The sequence below is a fragment of the Dermochelys coriacea genome, chromosome 17 (genome assembly GCF_009764565.3).
Source record: "Dermochelys coriacea isolate rDerCor1 chromosome 17, rDerCor1.pri.v4, whole genome shotgun sequence".
Taxonomy (NCBI): domain Eukaryota; kingdom Metazoa; phylum Chordata; order Testudines; family Dermochelyidae; genus Dermochelys; species Dermochelys coriacea.
In genome coordinates, this window is record NC_050084.1 from 4,701,078 (window position 1) to 4,719,965 (window position 18,888).

Consider the following 18,888-nt stretch of genomic DNA (forward strand, 5'->3'; position numbering starts at 1 on the left):
GCTCAGTAGGGTTACTGTTATTTGCTTAAGCCGATGGGACTATTCCATTTGATGAGGCACCAAATCCTGTTCCTATATTTTCAGATAAGTTTATTTATGAAACACGTACATCAGCAGAAAGAGCAGATCCAAACAGCTGTACTTGCCTTAATAGATGCCAAGGTTTGTGCCAGCAAAGGGTTTTTCATTCATTCACTTTTATCTCATTAGGATTCATCTTCTCATGGCTGCCTCCTCATTGGTTCCACCTTCAATTACCCCAGTATAAATTCAGGTTTCAGAGTAGCAGCCGTGTTAGTCTGTATTCGCAAAAAGAAAAGGAGTACTTGTGGCACCTTAGAGACTAACAAATTTATTAGAGCATAAGCTTTCGTGAGCTACAGCTCACTTCATCGGATGCATCCGATGAAGTGAGCTGTAGCTCACGAAAGCTTATGCTCTAATAAATTTGTTAGTCTCTAAGGTGCCACAAGTACTCCTTTAGTATAAATTCAGAGAGTCACTCTGAATTCACAGTGGGTAACTGAGAGCAGAATGTGCTCCCCTGTGTACAGACTCCAGTCAGTGTTTGATGAGGAGAGGGATAATACGCTCTCTCCTTGAATAGAGGAAAGACCATATGAGCCCAACTGTAGTGAATCGGGCAATTGCCTTAGCACTAGCTTGTAGGGAAGAGGCAATGTTAGCTGGAAAAATCCTTTTTTCAGCCAGCTCAGACTTTGGCTGTATAAAGTTGGCTCATTTCATTGAGCAAGAGGCTGCAGGGAGCCTTTTGAACTCAGAAGTGCAGAGACCTGAATTGTGAAATTCTGAGTAATTTTGAGCAGGCCCTGTAAAAGTCTGGTAATATCATTAGGTTGGACTTCAAACTCCTGGGATATTGAAACTGCCCCCAGCCAAGGCTTGCCTAACTTGTCACATTATGGTGACTTCCCATCTTTGGAAGCTGCAGGCTCAGCATGCTCACTCCAGAATGACATGCCAGGGGCAACACTCACAACAAATGAAGAGAAATAGCCAGGAAAACCATTAGGGATGATTTCACCCCAAGGTAAGACTCTGGGGCTGGATGTTTCCTTTATTAAAATGCACAGTGGATCCTTGTGCAAAACTACATTTGGAACTGGGGTTGGTAGCACTGCAGAGCCCATGTTGGCTGTACAAAGGGAGTATGGTCTAATGATTAGAGCCCGGCAGCCTCTCATTTTCATGTTGTCAGGCAGTGGGGGTCCATGCAGGGAAAGCCCCATTATCTAGCAGCCAAAGCAGGGGACTAGGAATTGGGAGCGCTGTGTCCCGTTCTCAGCTCTGCTGCTGACACCACTGAGTGACCTTGGGTAAGCCCCCGAAGGCCTGCTTTGCGGAGCGGCTGGTCACCTCTAGCATCCATTGAATTATGTGGGAGGCCAGGACTTCTAGAAACCAGGCTCTTAATCCCTCTGAGCCTCCATTGTTAGTATGTCTTCCCTACCTATGGGGGTGTTAATTCATACCCCCGCCTTACACTGCCGTAAAATCCTCTGACGGGAAGGACCAGGAGTATGGCTAGATCTCTAAGGCAGTCTAGGGAACTGTTGTGGTAACTTGATTAATGGCAGGAGCCCTCAGGCTCTGAGAGAGAGGTTGCTAGGCTGCCTCTTAACTGCCTAGAGTGCTCACTGGAAACCACCTTGTGTGCATGTCAAGGGTGGTGGAATCGATCTGTCTCCTGTGATTTCTATACAGTTCTAACGTAGTTAATAGACAGGCTGATTAGCGCTGCTTGTAATTAAATGCTATTGATCTGCCGTGAGCTATGTGTCATGGGTTCAGGGAGAAATGGGCAATGGCTAGAATTCAGCGAGGCCGTTGATCTCTGGAGAGTTGTGCGGTTTTTTTGCAGTTGGAAAATGAAACTTTTTCAGGAGAATCCCTCGCGGCCTGGCAAGGAGCATGGTAGATTGCATTGTTATGTTCTTCTGGGCTTGAATGGATTTGAATTCTCATGAAAGTGGGGGTGGATTCAACTTCTGTTGAAGCCAATGGGAAACTACATTAAAGCCCGTAGGAGTTTGTCCATTGACGTGTAAAAAGGAGATGGATCAGGGTATAATAGGATCACATAGATCCATGCATGCTATGATCAGCCAGCTTTGTCTGTGCAGCTGAACTCTTCTGTCCTAGTATACTTTGGTCCTAGGCTCCCTCTACCCAGCCCTGCTGATGCTGCTCAATTTCAACTCTCAGCTCCCCACGTGCAGCTCCGTCGATGGATATCCTCCCGGACTTGGAGCCCCCAACCTCTGCCATTCCTATCCTACGTCTTTTTCCTGAGTAGCCACGATAGTCACATCAAATAGTGCATTGACCTTGTGATGCATGACAAAGGGGCCTGGGAGGAGGTCAAACATGTTTTCACGTGTTGACCTTCTAAACCAGCATGGAGACTCGGATTCCGAGATGTGAAAGCTGCCTTGGTGACCCACTCCCCCAGTGAGGGCAGTCAGTATCCTTACCATCTAACTTTTTCTCCTCCCGAAAAAGCCTGTTTTAATACTGCAAATCCAACTGACATCACCCACCATTTCAATTGAAAGGTGTTATGCTGATCGGATTGTATCGCTTAAACACTGATCCGGCTGCAGCTGAGTCTGCACTTCACTGTGGGGATGCAGGGCTGGGCAAGGCACATTCGTGTGGGAGCGAAAGCACCTCTAGGGTATGCTTCGAGTTAATTACTTTGGGGAACTGAGCAGCCCAGATTGCAAGCTTCATTTCAGCAGGAACTGACCCCAGATCTGTCGATCCCTGTCCAGAGCCCTAAGCTCCAGACTCAACTTTTACCTTGACCTTTCCTAAGGCTTTGTTGCTCCAGAGATGGGGCAGCAAGAGCTGGGATGCTACCCGAGAGCTTTCGTTGTGGCACTGCTTTGGGTTTCTCTGAGGGCAAGATTCTGCAGTGAGGATGTGGATGGGCTGGGTTCTCACAATGGGAGCGCTGTGTCCCGTTCTCAGCTCTGCCTGGGGAGCATTTGCTGGGAACAGGGCCTGTGCTCCCCAGTGAGGTTCTGGCCAGCCCTTGTGCCAGGCACAGGAAGGTGGGGGAACTCCTTGTGCTTTCTTCCCTGCCCCATGCATAGAGGCTGCCCAGAATCATCTAGCCTTGAATGGGGATGGAGCTAAGGCCTCTGGTGGGTGCTGTCTGATCCTAGTGCTGGATGCACATTGGCCCAAGCTTCAGAGGGACCATTAGGGAGCTGGGGGTGTTTGAGGTCAGCTGGGAGGGGACTCACAGCAGACATGAACTGCAACTACTAGGCTGTAGCAAGGGCTTGTCTATTTCATGCTAAAATTAGCCATACCATGTGCCTAAATCACATCAAGCAGTTTGGGAGGGAGAGAGGAATGACATCAGGAGCTTCTGACCATTTTCCAGACCTCTGTCACTCAGCTTTCCTGGCTGCATCTGTTTAAAAAGCCCTTAATAGCCTACTCTGGAGGTAATTTAATTGAAATGAATCAGTGGGTGAATTACAATGTGGCTTGTCTTCCTCCATCTATCTTCATGAGGGATTCGCTCATTTACTTCTTTATTTGCAGCTTGGCATGACTGGCAAGTGCAAAGCACCTTACAGAGGGAGGCTGTGAGCAAGGCTGGCCCCCAGGGCTGAGACTATCAGTACTGGGGATCCCCCTTGAGAGCAGGAAGGGCGTGTTGTTTAGTGATAAAAGGCAAGCAGTAGGAATCAAAGCTCCTGAACTTTGGGCTTGTCCAAAACCTAGTAATGTCTCTAGAAAAACTCTGACTGAATTCAGCAGGCTACAGCTCAGGTTCTCTGTTCTCGGCAATGCCTTCTTCCCTCTGTGCCTGCTGTTGGGGTTCCCCTGAGATCTCTTTCACTCGGTTCCCCAAGAGGTTAGTCTGACTTGAGTCTCGTCGCTCAGGTTTTTTTATTTGGCATACAACAAAGTAGGTGCAGTTAATCAATGGGTATAGGGCATACCACACATTCAAAGTTACACAGCAGACCTCTTCCTTTATATACATTGACCCATTACATTGCATTTCCCATATATTGCATCACACGTTTTGGGATTGACTTGATCACTTTGTAGGAACCAATCCTTGTACAGTATGCTCTGTCCATGCACGACTTACTCTTTACCTCATCTTTGCATTCCTGACTTCTCTTGTCCATTGTGAACAGTTCCCTGGGGGTTCCCCCCTTATCTTCACTAGTACAGACATTCTGTTTCCAGCCTGCTGCTCCATTTACCTTCTTAATCCCGTCTCCCAAGAAATGAGCCTCAGCCATGTGTCAAGCTAGGTCTACCCCTGCATTAGCCAGTCTGTGAAATGGGGATAATACTGCGCCCAGTCTCACAGGGACTTTTAGTGTTTGGGAAAGACTTTCGGATTCTTGGTTGATTGGAACAATTTGTGCAAGGAGAGTGCTTTCCCCTGTGTATTTTATTAGCTAGTGTAAATGGGGGAGCAACTGCTGTCAGGTGATAAACACCAATGTTGCCTCCATCCCCAAGTTAACTCCATTGTCTTCAGCAGAGCAACTCCCGATTGACGGGGCAAGTGGGGGTAGAATCAGGCCATTCTCTTCATTAGCATGGTACTTCATGCGTAAGTAGCGAACTTTTCCGGTTAAGACAAGGGGTTAAGGAGAAGAGATTATGGCTTTCATTTCCTGTTTTGCAGTAGCACCGGGAGGCCAGGGCCCCACTGAGCTACACTCGTGCCATTTTCTATCTCAGTCACCTTCATTCAAGAGGGTTCGGGATAAAGCCATCATTTCTCTCTCCTCCTGCAGCTGGATTCTCAGCAAATTACCAGGATCCAAGCTGAAACCAGCGTGGGGTAGCTATGGTATGTTGTTGTAGGTTGGTCTTCTAAATTGGCCTAGAAACTCCTGAACTTGAATTCCCTTTTCTGTGCTCCTGAGCAGCTGCTTCTAGGCTTTATATTGCAAATCCTTAGGACCGAGATTGTCTCACACCTGTGTTTGTGCAGGCCCTGTGCCCTGGGGCCCTGATCCCAACTGGAGTGTTCGGAAGCTCACGCAAAATAAATATTTACTACTGCTGCTTCTATCTCCTGACGGAGGGCAACCAAGCTGGGGGGGAATTATGGGTTTGAGAAGGAGGATTTTTTAATTTGATGGGGAAGAGAATGGGAATTGATGGAGTTAACGGTCGGTTGGATTAATGCAAATGAGATGATGCATATTCATAAAATATTCCTAAAATTGGATCATTGCATCATTTACAAAAAGTATCTAGACCTGCGGCCTTTGGGTGTAACAGTAACAGCTTTGTGGGTTTGAAGTCACACGCATCACAAGCACCACTGGTTGCTCTCTAGTTCCCCCCAAGCTTTACTCTGTCAGTGAATAAATACTGCAAAGAGAATGCTTCTGCCCCCCATCCCCAGCTCTGAATCTTGTCTGCTACAGTGTGTTGTCAATAAAGCTCAGTGCTGGCTCAAAGTCTCTCTTGCAGCCATCTGCTTGGAATAAACAGTCTTATATACCTCCCTAATTATAACCCCATGGATTTGCTTGGTAATGAAATGTCAGAGACTGAAGAAAACGGTGAGTTTGGTTTATGAGGTGGATTATGGCGTCGTCTTGCTCTGCTGAGTTCACATTTGGCAGGTGGAATGGTGACACATTGTGAGAGGAAATATCTTTTATTGGACCAACTTCTGTAGGTGAAAGAGACAAGCTTTCGAGCTACACAGAGCTCTTCTTCAGGTGAACCAGTAACGCGTGCTGTCAGAGATTGGAGACTCCCCTATCTTATCCCACTCCAGCTTGGTCTCTCCCATCCTGTTCTTTATTATTAGCAATGGAGATTGGGGCACCATTGTGCTAGGCGCTGCACAAACACACACGGCTTGTCTACACAGGAAAGTTGTTGCAGTGGTATAAGCGAAGATGTGAATTTAAACTTATTTTAGTTAAATTGGTTCAACCCCTCTGTGTGGATGCTCTTATTTTGGTTTGAGTGTTTTTTCTCAGTTTAACTTAAACCTGTTCCCAATTGACTTTTCCTTAAGTTGACAGAGAACAAGTTTAAACTAAATCAAAGCAGGCCACTCTTAAGCCAAAATTAAACTGATGCAAGTTCGTGTGTAGACAAAGCTATACAAAGAGACATTCCTTTACCCAAAGCACTTACACTCTCTAAAGAGACATTACAGACATAGGATGGGAGAGAAAACGGGGGAAGAAAACCCAGCTCTTCTAATTCCCAAGCCAGTGCCTTACCAACTAGACCATGCTGCCACCTGTTATTTTCTTCTTGAATCCATAGAGTCAGATCGTTGATTGGTATTGGTAGAGCCACTGACGCTAAGCCAGTTTGTACTAGCTGAAGATCTGGCCCCAGGTTTTACAATAGAGGAGATCTGCTGTTCTGTGGTGCATCGTGAGCCTAGCTCCGGAGCTGGGAAGCCTATCAGGCAGTGGCTCCATAACTAATGTAATCGCCTTTCTCCAGTGGTTCTCTTTCCTTTTGTTCCTCACTTGCTGGGTTGAGGAGATTAATTGAAATGCAACATTGTTAAAGCAAATCCATTTAGCCTGTGTTCACCAATGATATTTTCATCCCTTCAACTGGCAGTTATATGGCTCTGATTTAGAAGCAAAATTCACTTTTCTGCAGACCAGAATGCTGTTTCGACTCACTCCCTGTAGGGTAGAGAGAGGTCTGCATGCACCAAGCCCACAAGAAGCATCATACTCCTTGCAAGAACCCTCAAACCAGAGACAGCCAGAACTCTTGCTCTGCAAATCCAGGACATGTGAGAATAAAGGACCTCCCCACCCCGAGGTCATGCACAATGTATGGAGCTAGGTGGATTATTCTATTGTACCCCAGTGATTTAACCCAATGTTTCTGCTTTGAGTTATCCACAAGCAGGCTTTGATCTCCACAAACCTATTAATTGTGTGCAATCAGTTGACCAGTAGTTGATGTGAATATTTTTCTGCCAGTGGTTTACTCTGATTAAACTTGGACAATACATATTTTGTCATGCAGGGGTTTGGTGGGTTACTGGGTCACATGGTATGGTTGCTGCTGCCTGACTGGATGATGGGAGGAGAGTGAACTGTTGAATACCCTGAGCTGGTTGGAGGTATAAAATAGTTCCTCCGAAGCTGTCTTATGTGGGCAGAAGCCATTCGCTCCAATGTTCGTGAAAAGTAACAAAGAAGGACTCGCCATGCTCAGATGGTCCCTAGGGCTGTTGGCAGCATCCACCTGGCTCCAGCCCCCACTCATATATTCAGCTTTCCAGCAAATGCCTGTTACAGGGTCCATGGGGTTTGCAGTATGGGAGATGATCAGGGGTTTTGGCCCGTGTACATGATCTGAACATTGCTCTGCACTTCCAAAGGTCACTGCTGACCTTTGCTGTTCTGCAGTTGTTTGGATGCCCAGGTGACTTTTGGGAATACAGGACCATCTGGACTGCATACCCTAGCAAGGAGCCTGACTGGGGCAAGTGAGTAGAATGGGGAAACCACGTAAGAGAGTAATCTGAGAGAGTGGTGCTTCCATGGGGCCATTTCATCTCGGGAGGGGAAGCTCCCTGGAATGTACGGGGATGGTTTATAAGGCCTGGAAGGGGACATGGTATCAGGGAAGGACCTATGTAACCTGCGTGGGTAGCTGCGTTGCTGATGTCAGGACTAGTGAGGCTTCCGGGGTGGGAGAATGCACCCATGCTCTCTCCTGGTCAGAGATAACGGGCTTTGTTCATCCCTCTGTTGGCACAGGGGCTGAAGGGAGGCCGATTGGTGCCTGTGCTCTTTGGCGGCTGTGGTGCCTGGTGTGACCATGAGCAAAGGGCCTGAAGGGTGGACATTGCAAACAGCCAGGAGAAGGAGAGAGCGGACAGGAGGAAGTCCTGGCAGGAAAAGGAGAGAGAGATGCACCAGGACATAATAGGGCTTCTCCAGCAGCAAAAACAGATGCTGCAGACTCTTGTGGTCCTGCAGGTTCAGCTATTGCAGGATCGCCTCCCTTTGCAGTCCATGGAGAACTCCATTGTAGCACCTCTCAACTCCCCCTTCAGCCTTCCACATGGCATCAGAGGCCACAATTCCTGCCCATCCCACTCCACCTGAGGGGACATTAAGGGGAACCACTGCTTCACAGAAACTGACCTGTGAGACCCACAGTTGCTAGATGTGTAGGTAAAATGGATAGGAATGTTCTTTCCCCTTGTTAAATTCTCTTCCATTAATTTACTAAGTTTTTAATGTATTTGCCTTTAAATTGCCCAGATTTTTCTTTGTGCTGGTTTTGTTACTGAATAAAATTCTATTATTTGGAAAATAAGTCGTCTTTATTAGCTCCCAACGTATGCTGCCGAGTGCCTGGCAGTTCTGAAAGCACTCACTTATTTGTTACTGTACAGTGTGACACAACTCACAGGATCAGTAACAAACACAGTGTAATCATTATCAATGCACAGCAAGCACCGCAAAATTAACAAGAGCACTGACAGTGTTATATTCACAGATGTACACCAAGCACCACAAAATTCCTAACAGGCTCCAGAACAGGCAGGGCCAGGTAGAGCACAGTGCACCACGATGCATTACTGTGGCTCACTGCCCAAGTGTTTTTTCAAACCCTCCCGGAGCTCTATAGCTCCGTGCTGAACTCTTCTAATAGCCCTTGTGTCTAGCCGTTCAAACTCAGCAGACAGTAGCTTGCCCTCCACCCCAGTGGCAGCTTCTCCCCACTTTGCAATGAAGTGAGCTGTGGCTCATGAAAGCTTATGCTCAAATAAATTTGTTAGTCTCTAAGGTGCCACAAGTCCTCCTTTTCTTTTTGCGAATACAGACTAACATGGCTGCTACTCTGAAACAGATTTTATGCAGGACACAGCAGGCAGCTATAACCATTGGGATGTTTTTTCAGTGAGATCCAGCCTTGTGAGTAATAATGCCAGCGTCCCTTCAGTCTTTCAAAAGTGCATCCAACTGTCATTCCTCACCTGCTGAGTACATAGTTGAATCTTTCCTCCGCGCTGTCAAGGTGGCCTGAGCAATTTGTCTCTGCCCCACCATTCATTGCCAGAACTTCCCAAAAGACAGTGCACTGGATGCGGTGGGACACTTACCCATAGTGCACAGGACTGTACATTGACATGAGCACTCCTGGTGAGTCCTTGCATCGGTGCTGTGTGTAGCCAAGCATGCATGCACAGACGTGATGTGCTAACTGGTGGCTTCATGCCAACATCACTTGTGTCAACCCAGATTTGTAGTGTAGACCTGGCTTTTCTGATCACAATGGTCTCCTTTAGCCTTATAATCCGTGTAAGGACTGTGAGAGGTTCATTACGTACATACTCTCTTGCCTCTGGGGTCTCACTGCAAATAAAGCATCAGGCGGTTGAAAGCAGCTTCCTGCTTGTTTGACGGCTGTTCTTTCCTCACACGGTGCTTTAATAACGGGGATATTAAATAGGATGGATAGATGGCATCAGCCCCTCATAGTGTACACTGAGTACCGCCACAACAGCAGAGGTGTGTTTGCACATAAGCAGTTATGGAATGGCAGAACCCTGTTATTTTATCTCCAAAATTGCTGAGCTGAGTTATCTAACTCTTGAATTAATTCTAATTTGGGTGCCAGGATTGGCTACTAAAATAACAGCAGAGATGCGATACAACCAATGCTAAATACTGGGAGTGAAGTCTTCCAGAGGCTCTTTCTTGGTCAGAATTGCACCCTGCATTTGACTTCCAAATGTCTGGCTTTTTGCTGCACAGCTTGGGTTCCATGGCATTGATACATTTCCATCAACCAGTTCCGGGGAAATGACATAATTGTTAGGTGGGTATATTTCTTGGTGTAGAAAATGGATTAGTAAAGAGCTGGCCTCTGTTGTAATTACTGTAACCTTTCTTGCCTTTTTTTTTTTTAATCTCCTCTTCAGGGCCTGAAGCCAATGGATCATAATGGTTTGGCTGATCCGTATGTCAAATTGCACTTACTCCCGGGCGCTAGTAAGGTGAGTTGTCTTTTAAATTCCATCTGAAGTCTGTGTTGTGTGCACAGTTCAGCTACACAATTCTGCCTGCCTTGTGAAATTATACCATATACTGACTAGCATATAGCAATATATAATGCTGCTGTTGTGGGTTGGGATCTATTTTCCAGTGCAAGTTGGCTATGTAAAATAATGTGCTGTATTTTAGGGGGGAGATTTTCAGCAAGCCTCCTTTGAACATGCATGCACAATCTGCAAGTACATCTATGTTCTAGCATTGCCAACGTGCTTGGAGCTGTACCGTACAACAAAAGAGAGAGTCCCCAAAGAGAAAAGGAGTACTTGTGGCACCCTAGAGACTAACAAATTTGTTAGTCTCTAAGGTGCCACAAGTACTCCTTTTCTTTTTGTGAATACAGACTAACACGGCTGCTACTCTGAAACCTGTCATTATGCAAGTCCCCAAAGAGAGTCTCTCCTTAAAGAGAGAGGGGCTGAGCTAGCACACTGATGAGTGACCGTGTAAGCAATGATATCAGTAGAGAGACATAGGTGAAAGGGTGCACGGATTAAATTGCATACACTCAAAATGTATATTGACCTTTTTCATTTACTATCTTAGTAAGCATCTCTGTTAGAAGCACATAGATATCTTGGAACCATTGAAGTCAAAGCTACCCAATCAAACGCCTCCTCCTTTCCAAAAACCAGAGAGGCCTAGCAGACTGAGCATGGGAGTTTTTGCCATTGACTTTAATGGAAGCAGAATTTTCACTTTTGGGGCTTAGTACAGCATCCAGCAAAAACTACAGAGCTCGGATTTGAGTTTAGGGTGTCCCTCCTAAATGTCTACGGGGCCTAAACTCTCCAATCAAAGAAAGAACCAGGCACAAGCAACAAGGTACAGTCAGGGCAAAAGTCTGACTGCACAAAAATGTAGCGTGATCTGGAGTTCATGGGCAACCTGAGTAGTGAGTGGAGCTGGTTGAAACAGTTTTCTGTCTGAAAATGTCATTTTGACAAAAACAATTTTTTTTTTTTTTGCAAAATTCTATAGATTTTAACAAAATCTTGTTTAGAGGAAAAAATTGGAAAAATTTCAAAAATGTCAGTGTCCCATGTTGATGCTTTCAGAACGAAGCTTTTTTATTTTTTATTTTGAAAGTTGCTTTCTTTATGCATATCTATGTCTGTTTTAAATGGTCAGATTCAAAACAATGTGCATCAGTTGACCCCAAACAAACAAACAAAATTGCAAATTTGTTTTGTGAAAAAAAGAGATGTGACTGTTTATTTAGAAAGTATTAACAGGTTTACAAATTCTTTCCATGTAAATATCTGAAAGAAAACAATAATTCTTACACCAGTGAGCTTTTGTTTAAAGAGACACTACACAGGAATATAGTCATCAGATCTGGTTTTCTTTTTCTAATGAGAGGCTATTAGTAGTCTAAAGTAACTAGAAATTTTGTCTTTTCATCTTGATCCAGAATGAATTTTGTTTTAAAAATCTCTAAATTTGTCATGGAGAAAGAAAATCCAGTTTTTGACCAACTCTAGTAGCAAGTGCTAACAGGAGAGGGAGGCCTTTAAATGAGACTGTGCCACTATCACCATCAAAAAGCTCTTGGCTGTTGCAACAGACGCAAACACACTCTTTTTAATAACTGGGTCCCAGACATGCTGGGCTTTAAAGATGATCCCTAGTACATTGAATTTCACCCAGGTTGGGGACGGTCACCAGTGAGATGTATAGATGTTATACCTGCATAGTGACCCACTCCATGGAATAGCTGATCATTGTCCACATGACAATCTTGAGCGATGGAAGTGCTCACAAGCTTCCTGGGCCCAGTAAGAAGCCTGTTGAAAACGAGCTGCTGAGTGACAGTAGAGCAGGCTGCCAGGGAAGTCACTAATACAGATGCTTATGTCTGTCATAGCTCACAACTCTGCAGAGGCTCCCTTCCCTCAGCACGGAAAGTCCTTCCCACGGTGAGCCTAGAGTTGCATGTTCACTCATGCAGTGCTGGCACGATCAGCAGAGCTCCTCTAGCTCACTACTGGGGCTGAGTGGATTGAGTTCAGGAGCTCGTTGGAAAGCAGCCAGGTGTGGAAGTGGTGTAAAGCCTATACAAGCTAGGCAGAAGGGCGTTTCTGGAAAAACAGCTCCTTTCTCCTCCTCTTTTGCATTTTAAGATCCGCAGTCCATAATAAAACAGATTACAGACTGGAAGGAAAATATTTCCATATATGTATGGTTTGAATTTGCTGGCGAGCGATGTAATTAATGATGCTGCAGTATAGTGAGAAGTCAGTGTAACTGATGAGGTAGATGAATTTAAATACTGTATGCATATATATAATGAATAATAATCTCGCTCTCCTTTTCCACCAAAATAGCCAGGCCTTTTTGGGGAGGTATATTTTTGTTGCAGTTCAGTTGAATTAATTCATAACTCCCAGGGCATTAGAGGGAGTTTTTACCATGGCGCATTTCCAGTTTCATTAAAGATAAGGAAAGCCATGAGCACTTTCATCAGTATATATTATCTGTCCCTTTTATTTTTGCAAACCCCCTGATGGAATTTCTGCTGTAGGTAATGAAGAGCAAATGAAAGTCTCCACATTTCCTATCCCATTTCCTACTCTTCGGTAGCATGGGCAAAGTAGGAGCAATGGAGCAGTCTTGAGAATGGCTGAATTTAAAAACGATGCAGCTGCACCTAGAATAACTTGCATTCTGAGTGTCCCGTTTGCTGCAAAAAGTTCATGTGCCAAAGATTTCTAGTTTTTTATAAGGTGCAGTAGTACTGTGCACTTACTATATGTAGGGCCTTTCATCTTCATAGCTTTGTGCTTTGCTTTGCTAAGCTTCATTAGGACTATTTACTCGTTGTGTAGCTGAAGCTAAAGATGTTTTAGAAAGTTCAGCCCTAAAGCTCTGAGTGTTAGGCCTCTAAACTCCATTACCCGTCAATAGGACTTAGGCACTTAACTTCCTCCAGTGTCTTTTAAAACCCACCCCAGTGACTGGCTCAAGGTCACCCAAGAAGTCAGCGGCAGAGCCGAGGTAGAACCAGGAGTCTTGGCTTCCAGTTCAGTCCTCAAAGCACTGGGTCATATTAGGAACGGGTCGGAGGCTCTTCTCAAAGAGAGGGAGCTCATTATAGCCCAGATGTGAACAACCCCTTCTCCCTTACAAGCTGTCGGGGTGCAGACAGTTTAAGGAAGAGCCAGCATGAGTTTGAAAAGGAGGATGCCTTCATTGCCTTGTCCTCCAGCAACAGAGTGGTTCTTAACCTTCTGCTTAAGGTAGTAGAATAACCTTCCTAGTGCACCTCCTCCTGCGGGACAAGATTCTGCTGGGGCGTGGAGGGGAAGGGGTCCGTCATGCCTTTTCTGTGTCTCGAAACTGGGATCCTCTTGGGAAAACAACCTGAAAATAAGGTCTGCATTAACCCTTTGTCTCCAAGGCACATTAAAATGGTGCATGGAGGGGAAAGCTGCTTTGATCAAAGGCTTACAGCACATTGCTTGGGTAGCATCACTGGCTCTGCAGCTCCATTTACTTCTCCTCCTTTTCCGTCTTAGACCCACCTCTTAATACCTCCCCACCACCTGCTTCTGTTCCACAAACTGCCCAGAACACCCCCCCACACACACACTCACACACGTATCGTCCCTCCACACCTTCAGCTAACACTTTAGCTCTTGTTTTCTTTAATTTGCTGGGCCTAATTTTCATATGGGGTGTAGTGCTCCCTCACTCTCCAGTGGGGAGGGAGGCCACTCTGCCTCTCTGTCTTAGGGTTTAGTCCTCAGCCTCAGGTTGCACTGGCAGGGCTGAGGGGCCAGAAGTCTAGAGCTCTGGGACAATCTGACAGAGGCAAACACACAACAGCAGTCTGGGCCCCTTGTCCCTGTCCCTGGGCTAGGTAGTGCCCTGTGTAGTCTCTAGTTCGCATGCCGCCCTGCAATAGGCAGGACTGGGCTAGTAGCAGGATGTAGCCTAAGCTTTCCAGCACAGGCAGCCAGCAGACATGTCAAGTCAATAAGCTCTAGCCCTTTGGGGCGGGGCAGAGCAAGGGGCAGGCTTTAGCCTCAGCTGGGAGCTCAGGCAGCTGGCAAAGAGGGGTTTAGGTAAGGGGGAGCGCCCACACAGTCTAGGGGCCCTGAAAGGACTTTGTGCCCCCAGCAGACGGTCTAGGGTGCTAGCAGGGGGATTCATGGAGCATAGGCCTCCTGGTCTAAGGTGGGGAGTCGGCCACCCCGGGGTGGGGATGGCAGGGGGACACGGGTCCATCCTACTCCACCGTGTCCCAGCCCAGGGCCTTAACAATGGCAGAGTGGTCCGCTGCTGGGTTGGCAGGGATCCAGCCACAACACGTCGAGCTGACTGAGACGTGGTCAGCCCGGCAGCCGGCCAGTCATCAGCTGCCTCTGGGCTACTTCCTACCTCCCCAGGGTTTGGTACCTCTGGCCTCCACAGGTCCTTGGGCGCCTCAGGGTATACAGCCAATGGTAGTCCTGGCAACTCCTCATCTGCGTTAGTCTCCTGTGGGGGCAGAGCACGGCAGAGTGCAGGTTCCGTTCCTGGGTGCCGCAGCAAGGCAGAGGCACCCATTGGCTCCAGTCCACCTGAGCTGCAGAGCCTTCCTTTTATACTTCTAGCCAGGGGGGTGGGGTGGGTTTGGCTCTACACACCAAAGGGAGTGTAGCGCTCCCTCACTCTCCGGTCCACAGGGAGGCCACTCTGTCTCGCTACATGTGGTCACCTAGGTCTGGCATCTGGATGTAGGTTCTCCACTAGCAGTTGGCTGGGCATCACATTTAGGTGCTAAATTGGGCATCTACATGTAGGTGTTCCAATACCAGTAGGTTGCAAAGAACATTTAGGTGTGTCAGTACCAGTCCTCAGTTCCCAGGGGCCTGCTTCAGTGCCCAGGTTTGAGATTTGGGTGCCCAGGTATGCTCTGTAACTGTGTTTCTGCACTTGGGGGAGACTGAGTTGCTACGAAAGACGCTGGGCAGAATTAAACTTGCTGTGTTTATATTTTGGAGGTGGGAGAAGCAAGTAGAAAAAGTGACCCAAATAGGAACTTGAAAGTGGGGGGGAAAAGGGAAGTTGAGCCTCTTCCATTACCCTCACCTAACCACCCCTGGCATGTCTAAGTTAGATTCTACCTGTGCAGACAGGCAGGGTAACTGTCACGCTGCTAGGTAGGCTGGCTTGCCCCCTGAATCCCCACTCTCCATAAAGCAAACCTCTTCCAAATCTTTTATACAACCGCTGTGGGAAGTGAACTGGAAACCCCAGGCATGAACCAAACAAACCAGGATTAGTCATGGGCTAGGGCTTAACAGCTGGGCACCTTTTAGCTGCTGGGTGATGAGTGATGATTGGCAGATTTCCCCTGTCTGTTGCTGATCTTGGTTTCCTTGATGAATTAGTAATGTGTTGGCTCACAGCAGGTCAGGGGATGGTGCTGGCACCATGACAGCACCGGCTCTCCAGGACTGGTCTGATGCTTAGCACACCGCCCATGCTGTTGTCACCCTGATGCAGCTCTGCTGGTTACTGTGCTCTTTGCAGCTTCTTCCAGGTCTGCAGGAGGAAACGCTGCCATCCGTTGTCTAAGTATCACTGTGCTTCGGGGACTAGTGATGTGTCCGTTACCACCTGATATCCAAAAAGCATCTCCTTAGCACCTGAGCCTGGGAAGGGATCACTGGAAACCCAGCTCGTTACAAATAGATGCCCCCTCTAGCTGGTTCTGTCCCATCCTGTGTGCTTTTTCTTTTTCCCTTTCTCTTCTCTTCCTGCAGTTGGGAGGGTGCATGTAAATGCCTCCAGTGCAGCAGCTCTCAAAATGAGAGCCACAGGGCCACACTGGTGATGCTCAGAGCTGGCTGGGCATGAGGTGCTAGCTCCTCTTTGCCTCTGGCTGCTCCTTGCATTAAAAGAAGCTACACAAAGGCATGGGAAAGGTCTCCTGATGTTACTCTGCCATGCAAGCAGCGACGCGGTGATGTGGGGTTGTGGCAGAGAGAGGAGTGGTCTGCACAATGGAGAATTGGAGAAGAGGTGAGGCCATTGTGGCTGGCACGCAAGAAAACTTCTCTGTTATGGTGCGCGGAGAGTCTGAGACAACTTACTCTAGCAGATCAGACCTCCCAAAGCAAGCCAGCCAGCTAGCCAAGCGATCACTAACTAAGCATCGGAGGTGCCCTAGAAGGAGCCTGACTATAACTGTAGATGATATAGTCTTTAGTAAGTGCTTGGGAGAGAAGGCACAGCATGTATTCACTGCCTTGCATGGTGACAGGTTTCAGGGTGGCAGCCATGTTAGTCTGTATCAGCAAAAAAAACTAGGATGACACCTTAGAGACTAACAAATTTATTTGGGCATAAGCTTTCGTGGGCTAAAACCCACTTCATCGGACGCATGCAGTGCAAAATACAGAGAACGTGAAAAAATGGGTGTTGCCATACTATAATTAGCATGGGGAAATAGTTTTTACTTTGCGTAATGACCCATCCACTCCCAGTCTTTATTCAAGCCTAATTTAATGGCGTCCAGTTTGCAAATTAATTCCAATTTTGCAGTTTTTCATTGGAGTCTGTTTTTGAAGTTTTTTTGTGGAGAATTGCGACTTTTAGGTCTGAAATCGAGTGACCAGGGAGATTGAAGTGTTCTCCGACTGGTTTTTGAATGTTATAATTCTTGATGTCTGATTTGTGTCCATTTATTCTTTTGCGTAGAGATTGTCCTGTTTGGCCAATGTACATGGCAGAAGGGCATTGTTGGCACATGATGGCATATTTTTTCCTGTACTGTTACTCACATCTTCTTGTCAACAGTTGGAAATGGGCCATCCTGATTATCACTACAAAAGTTTTTTTTCTCCTGCTGATAATAGCCTGTCTTAATTGATTGGTCTTGTTACAGTTGGTATGGCAACACCCATTTTTTCATGTTCTCTGTGTGTGTATGTATATATATCTTCCTGCTGTATTTTCCACTGCATGCATCTGATGAACTGGGTTTTAGCCCACGAAAGCTTATGCCAAAGTAAATGTGTTAGTCTCTAAGGTGCCACAAGTACTCCTAATTTATTCATTATATACTGACTCAGATCAGCTGGCTCTCCCCAGGTTTCTGGCAGTGCCCATTCCACTACGTGAAACAGCCAGCCTTTGATCACTGTCCGTCGGAAGATAGGCCCAAGTTTCAGATTTATAATGAAACCCAAGCCTGGATGAGCATTGCCTGCTTTTGAATTTCCTCCTCTAAGCTTTACTCAGGTCCAGGATCACGGCCCTGACTGCCCAGGGAGAGCCTGGGTTTGTGAAGTATGTTGGAAGAGCCACAGTGCTATGGGATGGTGTGTGGGAGAAGGGTTCGCACCCTAGGACCTATTCCAACTCCCACTAAAGTCAATGGAAGGAGTCTCTAGGATTGCAGCTCTCATTACCAGGCACTAGTGTGGAGATGCTGTACAGTAAGTTACATACAAAGGCATCAGTTGCATTTCCCTCCCAGTCAGCTGATCGGTGCTGGAATATTGGCCCTAGCAGAGCTGCTGGTCAATCTGTGTGGCTAGAACATGTCACGTTATTGACAGGAGAGGGAGGAGGAACCCCCAGAATGATCCACAAGATCAACAAATAAACTTCTACCTCCCTCCCCCAGCCAGCAGGCGTCCATGTGTTGGTGGGCCTGGTGAAGCACTAGGAGCCGCTTCTCTTGAACCCTCTGCCTGGAGATTCAAGGGCCATTCAGGAATGATGCCTCAGTCCCAGCCTAACTGCAGTTCAGGTGATGCTAGGAAAAACTGACACAGCACCAGCAACCCCCTCCCCCCATGGGGCCCTCTACAGGTTGCTAGTGCAATGTCAGCCCTTTCCTCCACTGATGGATAGAAGCCCTTGCATGTTTTAATAACCCCTTCACTTTGCCTCTGAGAAATGAAATAAATACTGACATCTTCAGTGAGTGTGGCTGAAAGTGGGCCATCCCTCCCACTCCCGTCTTCAGCCCAGTGTTCCCGCTGAATGGTGCTGCTTGTGCAAATAGGGGAGAGCAGGCTCAGGCAGGGGGATATCAAAAATTGGAATGATACAGACAAGATTAGCATGGCCCCTGCGCAAGGATGATACGCAAATTTGTGAAGTGTACCATATTAAAACAAGAAAATTAACAAGCAGGCAGAGGAGTTTAAGTTTAATCCCAGGTGGTCATTAACAGCCAGGAAAGCCCCAAACTGCAGGCCACTGTTATTGTAAAGCAAATAAAATCTCCACAGCTGGTTTGTCTCCCTGTTCTGAGTGATGCAGTTTTCTCAAATTGTCTGTTCTGTTCTCTTGCTAACGGTTAATGCTCTGTATGAGGAACCTTCGTGACCTCCTGTAGTGGGTTATTGCAACGCACTCCTCCTGGAGTCTGATGGGAAGCTTCAGTTAGTGCTTCCAACTTACTTGGCTGGGTTTCATGCTTGGATCCCCAGTCAATTGCTGGGTACAATTTAGGATGTTATGTTTGATCTATCATATAAAACACTGCGTTTTAGGTCCTTGGAGGCCACCTCCCCAGCTGACAGTCCCTCAAGTCACTTCTCTCTGGACATTGGAAGCTGAGCATGTCCTTGCTCTGACTGAATCCTGACTTTCAGCGGGTGCTGTCAGGCCTGTTAACCCAGGGCTTTCCTGAGGAAGTGTGTAGTTCCTTGCCTTGTCCGGAAGATTTTCTGTATCATTAGCTGATGAATGATCAGAGAGTTACTTTTCTTGTATCCACACCTTGAGGACTTGTTGATGCATTCGCCTATACGTTGAAAATGATAAATAACCCCCCGGGGGCTGGGGGGAGCAGAACTTC

The 18,888-nt window shown here is 46.8% G+C and overlaps 1 protein-coding gene and 1 pseudogene across 1 annotated transcript in view; both read left to right on the forward strand.

Annotated features, from left to right (window-relative positions):
- The window catches only part of DOC2B (double C2 domain beta), a 129,623-nt gene that overhangs the window by 46,484 nt on the left and 64,251 nt on the right, over nucleotides 1-18,888 (forward strand). The window contains exon 3 of the mRNA XM_038376239.2: nucleotides 9,953-10,027. Within this exon, the coding sequence (XP_038232167.1) occupies nucleotides 9,953-10,027 (75 nt within the window). The remainder of the gene's footprint in view (nucleotides 1-9,952; nucleotides 10,028-18,888) is intronic.
- Nucleotides 18,099-18,198, forward strand: LOC119844878 (annotated as a pseudogene).